The 12,895-nt window shown below is 40.8% G+C and overlaps 1 protein-coding gene across 2 annotated transcripts in view; it reads left to right on the top strand.

The window, feature by feature from the left end:
• sdk2a (sidekick cell adhesion molecule 2a) overlaps positions 1-12,895 on the top strand; it is a 469,329-nt gene that overhangs the window by 449,453 nt on the left and 6,981 nt on the right. For both annotated transcript variants that reach the window (XM_061884928.1, XM_061884927.1), the window contains exon 44: positions 23-152. In XM_061884928.1, the coding sequence (XP_061740912.1) occupies positions 23-152 (130 nt within the window). The remainder of the gene's footprint in view (positions 1-22; positions 153-12,895) is intronic.

Genomic DNA, 12,895 nt, shown 5'->3' with positions numbered 1-12,895 from the left:
CCTATCTTGTACTTTGGTTCAGGTCGCCACCGAGGCCCAGTCCCGGAAGTCTTCATTACTCTGACGAGGACGTGAGCGCCAAATATAACGACCTGATTCCAGCAGAGAGCAGCAGTCTGACTGAGAAGCCCTCCGAGATCTCAGACTCTCAGGTAGGCAATGACTCACCCCCACCTTACAACCATACCGGTGTCAACTTTGTCTCCTATGGCAGTGATTCTCAAACTGTGGTATGCGTACCTCTAGTGGTACGCAGGCTCTATCGAGACCAGGGGTCGGCAGCCCAAAACGTTGAAAGAGCCATATTGGACCAAAAATACAAAAAAAAAAATCTGTCTGGAGCCGCAAAAAGTTTAAAAGCCTTATAAAAGTGTCATAATGAAGGCAACACATGGTATAAGTGTCTATATTTGCTATAATAGCCTACTATCAAAATGACTATGACACAAATCTTTTTTAACAGAAATGTTGAAATGTAATTTTTATTGTACACATTTTTACAACGTTGGAAATCGTTATCTATTTATTTATTACTATCTTTGCGAGCCGGGTAACGTTTGCTGTGGTCTGGAACATTGATTGATTGATTGATTGATACTTGTATTAGTAGATTGCACAGTTCAGTACATATTCCCTACAATTGACCACTAAATGGTAACACCCGAATAAGTTTTTCAACTTGTTTAAGTCGGGGTGAAGTGAAGTGAAGTGAATTATATTTATATAGCGCTTTTCTCTAGTGACTCAAAGCGCTTTACATAGTGAAACCCAATATCTAAGTTACATTTAAACCAGTGTGGGTGGCACTGGGAGCAGGTGGGTAAAGTGTCTTGCCCAAGGACACAACGGCAGTGACTAGGATGGCGGAAGCGGGAATCGAACCTGCAACCCTCAAGTTGCTGGCACGGCTGCTCTACCAACCGAGCTATACCGTCCACGTTAATCAATTCATGGTACAAATATATACTATCAACATAATACAGTCATCACACAGGTTAATCATCATAGTATATACATTGAATTATTTACATTATTTACAATCCGGGGGGTGGGATGAGGAGCTTTGGTTGATATCAGAACTTCAGTCATCAACAATTGCATCAACAGAGAAATGGACATTGAAACAGTGTAGGTCTTACTTAGTAGGATATGTACAGCCAGCAGACAGCAGAGAACATAGTGAGTTCACATAGCATAAGAGCAAGTATATATATTAGAAATACATTTGATTATTTACATTAGGTTGTTTGTATTCCGGGGAGATGGGATGTGAATGGAGGAGGGTATTAGTAAAGTGTTGAAGTTGCCTGGAGGTGTTGTTTTAGTGTGGTTTTGAAAGAATATAGAGATGCACTTTCTTTTACATCTGTTGGGAGTGCATTCCACATTGATGTGGCACAGAAAGAGAATGAGTTAAGACCTTTGTTGGATCGGAATCTGGGTTTAATGTGGTTTGTGGAGCTCCCCCTGGTGTTGTGGTTATGGCGGTCATTTACGTTAAGGAAGTAGTTTGACATGTACTTCGGTATCAGGGAGGTGTAGCGGATTTTATATATACAACATGACACACACAAAATTATCAGAACTGCAGCCAATATTACATGCAGATAATGTGTCATGAGACATGCAAATATAAATGAAATACACAGAGGACGTAAGTAAAAGGAATTAAATGAGCTCAAATATACCTACAAACGAGGCATAATGATGCAATATGCGCATACAGCTAGCCTAAATGGCATGTTAGCATTGATTAGCTTGCAGTCATGCACTGACCAAATATGCCTGTTAAGCATACTTGCCAACCCTTCCGAATTTTCTGAGAGACTCCCGAATTTCAGTGCCTCTCCAGAAAGTATCCCGGGACAACCATTCTCACGAATTTCTCCCGATTTCCAGCCGGACGACAATATTGGGAGCGTGCCTTAGAGGCACGCCCCCTCCAGGTCCATGCGGACCTGAGTGAGGACAGCCTGTCGTCACATCTGCTTTTCCTCTATATAAACCGGCCCAGTCACGTTATAACACCTACGGCTTTTGGAGAGTGCACAACTGCACACACAACAAGGAGACGAAGCAGAAGGACGAAAAAGAGACAAGTAAGAAGAAGTACGCTTGCAAGTTCCAAAATGATCGGAAACAAGAATTTCAGTTATGTATATATATATGTATATATATATATATATATATATATATATATATATATATATATATATATATATATATATATATATTATATATATATATGAAATTCTTGAATTTCAGTGAATTCTAGCTATAAACATACTCCCCCGCCCACCACAAACCACCCCCCAATCTCCCAAATTCTTGAATTTCAGTGAATTCTAGCTCTAAATATACTCCCCCGCCCACCACAAACCACCCCCCAATCTCCCGAATTACAAGTCAAACACATCAACAAAGCTCACCTTTGTGCATTCACGCACAGCATAAAAAGTTTGGTGGACAAAGTGAGACAAAGGGGTGGTCCAAAACACGTCTTTCTGTGGCAGCATCGGAGAATGTTGTACATGTAAACAAGTTATGGGGAGTTCTGGGACCGCCAAAATTAGTAGGACAAAACGAGCGATCGCTAAATACTCTCATCAGTGAAGCATGTTTAATATAAATAGTGGGATTTCTAACAATTAGGAATGTTTGTGTGATGTTTGTCCTTCTAAAAAAACATATAAAAACAAAAATATATATTTTTTATACTGCTCCTGTCTCTAAAGGATGTTGTTTGGAGTAATTATGGCCTAATAAATATTTCTTCCTTTGGAATAAAATGTGAGAAATAAAGATGTCCGATTATATCGGACTGCTGATATAATCGGCCGATAAATGTTTTAAAATGTTATTATCGGAAATTATCGGTATAGGTTTCAAAAAGTAAAATTTATGACTAAAACGCCGCTGTATGGAGTGGTACACGGACGTAGGGAAAAGTACAGAGCGCCAATAAACCTTAAAGGCACTGCCTTTGCGTGCCGGCCCAATCACATAATATCTACGGCTTTTCACCCACACCAGTGAATGCAAGGCATACTTGGTCAACAGCCATACAGGTCACACTGAGGGTGGCCGTATAAACAACTCTAACACTGTTACAAATATGCGCCACACTGTGAACCCACACCAAACAAGAATGACAAACACATTTCAGGAGAACATCCTGTCAAGACTTGGACTTTAGAGCGGTTTGTTTTGCCGGAATGCAAAACGACTTGACTGGACACGATGTGAAGGTAACGACATGATTTAATTTTACTCAAACAGAAACAAACAAAAGGCGTGCACAAGGCGGAGAACAAACTTGGCTAAGAAAACAAAAATTAGCACAAAGGCAGAACTATGGACATAAAAACGGAAACACTTACTGTGACGTGAAAAAACGAGCATGGATAATGTCAGAGGTATCAAGAGTGTCAAGAGTGCATCAAGGGTGATGTCGCCAGGCTGACTACCTGGCATATATGGCTTAAATAATAGTGACGTGATTATCGACAGGTGTGTGAGTCGTGAACACGTGACAGGTGAAACTAATGGTCGTCATGGTGAAAAAACAAGGGAGTGTAAACAGCGACTAAGAGTCCAAAAAACCAACAGAACATAATCAAACAAAACATGATCACAAAGACATGACACATCCACACAACATAAACACAACAGAACAAATACCCAAAACCCCTTGCAGCACTAACTCTTCCGGGACGGAACTTAAACCTCGCCCCCTTCAACCCCGCCCACCTCGACCTCCTCATGCTCTCTCAGGGAGAGCACGTCCCAAATTCCAAGCTGCTGTTTTGAGGCATGTTAAAAAAACGGCACCTGGCAGCCATCTTGGTATGGACAATCACAGCCCCTCCCCTACGAATGTTGGTGCGTGCGCAACAGCAGCAGACAGTATGGGAAAAAAAGAAAAAAAAACGTCTCCCTCAATGTCTGCGCACGGCGGTTATCTTTGAAATGGTTTTCAGCGCGACGGTTCTTTGAAGGCTGATAAAATCAAAACCATAGCAGTGATTAAAACTATTTCATCAACTTTTAATCAGAAGGGTTCAATCTCTCTTTTCTTGCTTATTTGAAGATGAAACGACAAATGGCCTCAGAGGAGATAATGTTAGAAAAAAAGCGAAATTTTTTAGCCAACTTTTGTATTGAAGGGGGAATTGAAAACTTCCTGTTGATTTTAGCTGGTAGGTAAGAGTGTTTGAAACATAGGTCTAACTCAGACCTATGTAGTGGTTTTTGTTTCATGTTTCTACGACATTCCTACTGGAAGTTAGAGACAGTTTTGTCTGGGTTTTATTCCTAGGGGGCGCTAGAGCGCAATTTTGAGTTTTGGTTTTTGATTAGATCGCAATTTTCGAAAGTCCCTATGTGTGTGTCAAATTTGGTGAGTTTTGAAGCATGTTAAGGGGGTCAAAGTACAGCTCAAAGAAGCGGCGGTATAATAAAAAATAATAATAAAACCTTAGAAATTCAAAAGTGTCCTCTGTCCCAAAGGGACATTCGGTCCCTAAATATTGCAGTGTCATGTTGGCATTTTCTTCCATAACATGAGTTGATTTATTTTGGAAAACCTTGTTACATTGTGTAATGCATCCAGCAGGGCATCACAACAAAATTAGGCATAATAATGTGTTAATTCCACGACTGTATCTATCGGTATCGGTTGATATCGGAATCGGTAATTAAGAGTTGGACAATATCGGATATCAGCAAAAAAAGCCATTATCGGACATCTCTACAGGAAACGTTACACCAGCTCCCAGAGTCGGTGTCGCTATGTGTGAGGAACAGAGGCGGGTAGTAACGCGCTACATTTACTTGAGTAACTTTTGGGATAAATTGTACTTCTAAGAGTAGTTTTGATGCAACATACTTTTAGTTGAGTATATTTATAGAGAAGAAACTATACGTTTACTCCGCTCCATTTATCTACATTCAGCTCGCTACTCGCTACCGATTTTTATCGATCTGTTAATGCACTCTTTGTTTTGTTTTGTTTTGTCAGACAGACCTTCAAAGTAGGATCTATCACATGCCTGCGTTTCACCAATCAAATGCAGTCACTGGTGACGTTTGACTCCGTTTCACCAATCAAATGCAGTCACTGGTGACGTTTGACTCCGTTTCACCAATAAAATGCAGTCACTGGTGACGTTTGACTCAGTTTCACCAATCAAATGCAGTCACTGGTGACGTTTGACTCCGTTTCACCAATCAAATGCAGTCACTGGTGACATTTGACTCCGTTTCACCAATCAAATGCAGTCACTGGTGACGTTTGACTCCGTTTCACCAATCAAATGCAGTCACTGGTGACATTTGACTCCGTTTCACCAATCAAATGCAGTCACTGGTGACCTTTGACTCCGTTTCACCAATCAAATGCAGTCACTGGTGACGTGTGACTCCGTTTCACCAATCAAATGCAGTCACTGGTGACCTTTGACTCCGTTTCACCAATCAAATGCAGTCACTGGTGACGTGTGACTCCGTTTCACCAATCAAACAGAGCCAGGCGGTCACATGATTGACTGCACACATTTTTTATTTTTTTTATAAACATTTATTTATAAATGTCAACATTTACAAACAGTTGAAAATAATAATCAAAGTAAGTACAAAACAGTATAAAAAACGTACAAAACAGCGCCATAGGGTTGTAAATTCAAAGTAACTAAAATAGAATGCAAAGAATATATATATACATAAAGTAAACAAAGTGCAAAGCCATGGGCTCACTCAATCTCAGTAAATAACTTAAATTTGGAACACAGCATCATGGTTTTCACAGCTTTTTGGTTGTTAGAGGTAGAGTGTTTTAATGTAGAGTTCTAAATCTTTTTTAAAGGCACAAAATACAGGTCGGGTATTGAGAAACTTACATTTCTGAATATAAAACTTAGCCAATAGTATAATGAGGTTGCAAGGGTAAAATCCATTGTCAATTTTTTTTTCAATACAGTGTAAAACCAAATATATATTATTTGATATATATTATTGTTTTAGTTGCTTAAGAGATATTCCTGGCTGTGAATTTGTTCATTGCTATTTTTATGTTTTTGTGCATTACTTGTTGCCGTCATCATTAAACGTACAGGTTACTCATCAGTAGTTTTTCACAACATACTTTTTACTTTTACTCAAGTAAAAATTTGGGTGACCACTCCTTACTTTTACTTGAGTAATACATCTCTAAAGTAACAGTACTCTTATTTGAGTACAATTTCTGGCTACTGGACCCACCTCTGGTGAGGAACCGAGCAAACTAGATTCCTACAAACGTCTTCTCTTCTCACAGCACACCAAATCTCCCCGACCAATTTGTCTTCCGCCCGAACACTCCGGAAACATCGCTCATTCAACTCGGTTTGAATAAACTGCTCTTTTGGGAGAGACACTCAAACGGTTTGTTGTTCTTCTTATTTTCCGTCTGTGCAAAGAAGAAGAAAAAAAATAAAGCCTTCTACTGTTTACCTGCCACTTGTGCAAATAAACGATGCGTCGACAACTGTTAAGCTGCAGCAGAACAATAAAAGGCCAGCGACTTGTCAGGCAGGCAGAAGGCGTAATTGCTCTCTTTTAACTGTTTGTGTTGCACAGGCAGGACTGCTGCACCTCAGAGCACAATTAGGCGGTGGCGTCTCTCCGCCGTCGTACACGAACGCATTAGTCCTCATTGTAGTCTCTGTCCGACTGCGACGTGCAGCTGGGGGTGACATGCTGTATGAATGTGAGGGGCAATACCCAATAGGAGCAATTATCTCTATATTTACATTCATGGATCCTGGTATTACGAGGCATAAACCGAACATCACTGTGAAGTAAGTGCAAGATCCCTAATTATTTAGACGCAGATTTCCACAAAGGATGAGTCAATGCATGTTTGAAACCACAAAGTCAGAACACTGCAAGAAACCTTTTTATTTTATTACATTTTCAATATTCAAGATAGGTTTTGGATAAAGCCTGGAAGAATGGCAGTCCGGTGAAATATCAATCAATCAATCAATGTTTATTTATATAGCCCTAAATCACGAGTGTCTCAAAGGGCTGCACAAGCCACAACAGTATCTTCTGTTCAGAGCCCAAATAAGGGCAAGGAAAAACTCACAACACAGTGGGACGTCGATGTGAATTACTATGAGAAACCTTGGAGAGGACCGCAGATGTGGGTGACCCCCAGCCCCCCTCTTGGGGAGACCGAAAGCAATGGACGGGTCTAACATAATAGTGTGAAAGTCCAGTCCATGGTGGATCTAACATAATAGTGAGAGTCAAGTCCACAGTGGATCTAACATAATAGTGAGAGTCCAGTCCCTGATGGATCTAACATAATAGTGACAGTCCAGTCCATAGTAGATATAACATAATAGTGAGAGTCCAGTCCATAGTGGATCTAACATAATAGTGAGAGTTCAGTACATAGTGGATCTAACATCATAGTGAGAGTCCAGTCCATAGTGAATCCAACATAATAGTGAGAGTCCAGTCCATAGTGGATCTAACATAATAGTGAGAGTCCAGACCATAGTAAATCTAACATAATAGTGAGAGTCCAGTCCATAGTGGATCTAACATGATAGTGAGAGTCCAGTCCATAGTGGATCCAACATAATAGTGAGCGTCAAGTCCATAGTGGATCTAACATAATAGTGAGTGTCAAGTCCATAGTGGATCTAACATAATAGTAAAAGTCCAGTCCATAGTGGATCTAACATAGTAGTGAAAGTCCAGTCCACAGTGGATCCAACATAATAGTGAGAGTCCAGTCCATAGTGGATCTAACATAATAGTGTGAAAGTCCAGTCCATAGTGGATCTAACATAATAGTGAGACTCCAGACCATTGTGGATCTAACATAATAGTGAGAGTCAAGTCCATAGTGGATCTAACATAATAGTGAGAGTCAAGTCCATAGTGGATCTAACATAATAGTGAGACTCCAGACCATTGTGGATCTAACATAATTGGGAGAGTCCAGACTATTGTGGATCTAACATAATAGTGAGAGTCCAGTCCATAGTGGATCTAACATAACTGAGTCCAGTCCATAGTGGATCTAACATAATAGTGAGAGTTCAGTCCATAGTGGATCTAACATAATAGTGTGAAAGTCCAGTCCATAGTGGATCTAACATAATAGTGAGAGTCCAGACCATAGTGGATCTAACATAATAGTGTGAAAGTCCAGTCCATAGTGGATCTAACATAATAGTGAGACTCCAGACCATTGTGGATCTAACATAATTGGGAGAGTCCAGACTATTGTGGATCTAACATAATAGTGAGAGTCCAGTCCATAGTGGATCTAACATAACTGAGTCCAGTCCATAGTGGATCTAACATAATAGTGAGAGTTCAGTCCATAGTGGATCTAACATAATAGTGTGAAAGTCCAGTCCATAGTGGATCTAACATAATAGTGAGAGTCCAGTCCATAGTGGATCTAACATAATAGTGTGAAAGTCCAGTCCATAGTGGATCTAACATAATAGTGAGAGTCCAGACCATAGTGGATCTAACATAATAGTGAGAGTCCAGTCCATAGTGGATCTAATATAATAGTGAGAGTCCAGTCCATAGTGGATCTAACATAATAGTGAGAGTCCAGTCCATAGTGGATCCAACATAATAGTGAGCGTCAAGTCCATAGTGGATCCAACATAATAGAGAGCGTCAAGTCCATAGTGGATCTAACATAATAGTAAAAGTCCAGTCCATAGTGGATCCAACATAATAGTGAGAGTCAAGTCCATAGTGGATCTAACATAATAGTGAGACTCCAGACCATTGTGGATCTAACATAATTGGGAGAGTCCAGACTATTGTGGATCTAACATAATAGTGAGAGTCCAGTCCATAGTGGATCAAACATAACTGAGTCCAGTCCATAGCGGATCTAACATAATAGTGAGAGTCCAGTCCATAGTGGATCTAACATAACTGAGTCCAGTCCATAGCGGATCCAACATAATAGTGAGAGTTCAGTCCATAGTGGATCTAACATAATAGTGAGAGTCCAGACCATAGTTGATCTAACATAATAGTGAGAGTCCAGTCCATAGTGGATCTAACATAATAGTGAGAGTCCAGTCCATAGTGGATCCAACATAATAGTGAGAGTCAAGTCCATAGTGGATCTAACATAATAGTAAAAGTCCAGTCCATAGTGGATCCAACATAATAGTGAAAGTCCAGTCCATAGTGGATCCAACATAATAGTGAGAGTCCAGTGTCCATAGTGGATCTAACATAATAGTGTGAGAGTCCAGTCCATAGTGGATCTAACATAACGGAGTCCAGTCCATAGTGGATCTAACATAATAGTGAGAGTCAAGTCCATAGTGGATCTAACATAATAGTGAGAGTCCAGACCATTGTGGATCTAACATAATAGGGAGAGTCCAGACTATTGTGGATCTAACATAATTGTGAAAGTCCAGACCATAGTGGATCTAACATAATAGTGAAAGTCCACACCATTGTGGATCTAACATAATAGTGAGAGTCCAGTCCATAGTGGATCTAACATAACTGAGTCCAGTCCATAGTGGATCTAACATAACTGAGTTCAGTCCATTGTGGATCTAACATAATAGTGAGAGTCCAGTCCATAGTGGATCTAACATAATAGTGAGAGTCCAGTCCATAGTGGATCTAACATAATAGTTAGAGTCCAGTCCATAGTGGATCTAACATAATAGTGAGAGTCCAGTCCATAGTGGATCTAACATAATAGTGAAAGTCCAGTCCATAGTGGATCTAACATAATAGTGAAAGTCCAGACCATTGTGGATCTAATATAATAGTGAGAGTCCAGTCCATAGTGGATCTAACATAACTGAGTCCAATCCATAGTGGATCTAACATAATAGTGAGAGTCAAGTCCATAGTGGATCTAACATAACTGAGTCCAGTCCATAGTGGATATAACATAATAGTGAGAGTCCAGTCCATAGTGAATCTAACATAATAGTGAGAGTCAAGTCCATAGTGGATCTAACATAATAGTGAGAGTCCAGACCATTGTGGATCTAACATAATAGTGAGAGTCCAGACCATAGTGGATCTAACATAATAGTGAGAGTCCAGACCATTGTGGATCTAACATAATAGTGAAAGTCCAGACCATTGTGGATCTAACATAATAGTGAGATCTTATCATGCTCTGTTTATTCATGTTCATAGTTCATGCTGCTCCGCTCACATCACCGTAAGTGTTTTTGTTAATGACCATTCAGGCTATGTGTTTACGTTTTTGTTTCCTGCGCCAAGTTTTGTGCCTCCACTATGAGCGCCTTTTTGTTTGTCCCCTTTCGTAGCTTTTGAGTTAAGATTAAATCATGTTTTAACCTGCACGCCATGTCCAGTCAAGTTCGTTTGCATCCCGGGAAAACAATCCTCGCAGCAAGCTGCAACGTAATCCACGCTTTGACAGGTTAGATCTGAGTTACAAAACCGCTTTATTACGAAGCAGGCTGTGGCGCGTTCTTCCTGTGTGGGGCGCCGACTTTCTGCCGTCACTTCCTCTCCGAACTCAGTTTGCAAACGATCAATGAGTCCATACAAAACTAAGAGATGGAGATTTAAGAAATTGACGGCGCACTTTCCCGTGTAAAAAATTATCCAAGGAGGGGAACATTAAACGGTGATTTAGTGTGGCAAAAACGGGGCTTAGGCTAAATTATTATTAGTTTAATGAGTTATCCGGCTTAATGTATATATGGCTAAAGAGTGGGTGTTGAAAAATGTGCTGACACTCTTTAAAAAACAAGCTTAAAAAGACTACATGGAGGGCTGGGCAATATGGCCTTTTATTATTATCCTGATATTTAATCCATACCACAATACATCATATATATCTCCATATTTTGCCTTAGCCTTGAATGAACACTTCCATCCATCCATCATCTTCCGCTTATCCGAGGTCGGGTCGCGGGGGCAGCAGCCTAAGCAGGGAAAGCCAGACTTCCCTCTCCCCAGCCACTTCGTCTAGCTCTTCCCGGGGGATCCCGAGGCGTTCCCAGGCCAGCCGGGAGACATAGTCTTCCCAACGTGTCCTGGGTCTTCCCCGTGGCCTCCTACCGGTTGGACGTGCCCTAAACACCTCCCTAGGGAGGCGTTCGGGTGGCATCCTGACCAGATGCCCGAACCACCACATCTGGCTCCTCTCGATGTGGAGGAGCAGCGGCTTTACTTTGAGTTCCTCCCGGATGGCAGAGCTTCTCACCCTATCTCTAAGGGATAACCCTATCTCTAAGGGAGAGCCCCGCCACACGGCGTAAGAAACTCATTTTGGCCGCTTGTACCCGTGATCTTATCCTTTCGGTCATGACCCAAAGCTCATGACCATAGGTGAGGATGGGAACGTAGATCGACCGGTAAATTGAGAGCTTTGCCTTCCGTCTCAGCTCCTTCTTCACCACAACGGATCGGTACAACGTCCGCATTACTGAAGACGCCGCACCGATCCGCCTGTCGATCTCACGATCCACTCTTCCCTCACTCGTGAACAAGACTCCTAGGTACTTGAACTCCTCCACTTGGGGGCAGGGTCTCCTCCCCAACCTGGAGATGGCACTCCACCCTTTTCCGGGCGAGAACCATGGACTCGGACTTGGAGGTGCTGATTCTCATTCCGGTCGCTTCACACTCGGCTGCGAACCGATCCAGTAGTATGATAATTCTATGTGTCTACATTAAAACATTCTTCTTCATACTGCATTAATATATGCTCATTTTAAACTTTCATGCAGAAAGGGAAATCGTAATTAAGTCAATTGACCAAAACTGTATTTATTAAACAGTTATTAAGCAGTGGCACAAACATTCATGTCATTTCCAAAACAGAAAGTGCAAGATTGTCAGAGACATTTTAAAACAAGCTTTAAGTGCACTTTTGTGCATGATGTCACTAAGATGACATATCAAAACAACACTCAATAAAGTGCACTTTTTGTACAGAACGCCACTACAATAGTTCAAAACAAAGTGCACTTTTGTGCATGATGTCACTAACATGACATATCAAAACAACACTTACTTAAAGTGCACTTTTTGTACAGAACACCACTACAATAGTTTAAAACAAATAAAGTGCACTTTTGTGCATGATGTCACACAAGATATTTCAATAACTGTCCAATAAAAATGAGCTGCATAATAAGAAATCAAATAGTGTGTCCTTCGCTATGTGGGAGGTTCCTGCGGACGTTATCTCCTTATGTTGTTGACTATTTTTTTCATACGATCTGGAAATGGTTGCTTCGGCATTTTGTGGGTATGGCACCGAACGGAGATGTTGACATGCAGTTTCAAGCACTCTTCATTCTCGAGCGGGGGACTTTTCAAATGATGCTACAAATTAGCAGTAGGTGCTACTTTAACGCTTTTGCCGCACATCACACTTGTTCAACATCTTCCCGCTTGAAGCCAAACCACCGCCAGACGATGGATCCTGTGCTGTTTTTCTTAAGAGTTAATTCTTCCTTAATTTGTTACCAGATTGGCACCTTCTTTCTCTCGTATTACCACTCGCACCACTCCGCTAGCATCACAGCTAATGTTACCCATGCTGCTATCTCTCATGCGAGGGCGTATGACGCGACAGTATGTGACTTATGTAAGAAGGTGCGCTTTATTGTCATAAGGCAAACCCCGTTTCCATATGAGTTGGGAAATTGTGTTAGATGTAAACATAAATGGAATACAATGATTTGCAAATCCTTTTCAAGCCATATTCAGTTGAATATGCTACAAAGACAACATATTTGATGTTCAAACTGATAAACATTTTTTTTTTCTGCAAATAATCATTGACTTTAGAATTTGATGCCAGCAACATGTGACAAAGAAGTTGGGAAAGGTGGCAATAAATACT

This window comes from Nerophis ophidion, linkage group LG23 (assembly GCF_033978795.1).
Source record: "Nerophis ophidion isolate RoL-2023_Sa linkage group LG23, RoL_Noph_v1.0, whole genome shotgun sequence".
Taxonomy (NCBI): domain Eukaryota; kingdom Metazoa; phylum Chordata; class Actinopteri; order Syngnathiformes; family Syngnathidae; genus Nerophis; species Nerophis ophidion.
Note: the sequence above shows the minus strand (reverse complement) of the source record. Positions and strands in the feature narration are given on the sequence as shown.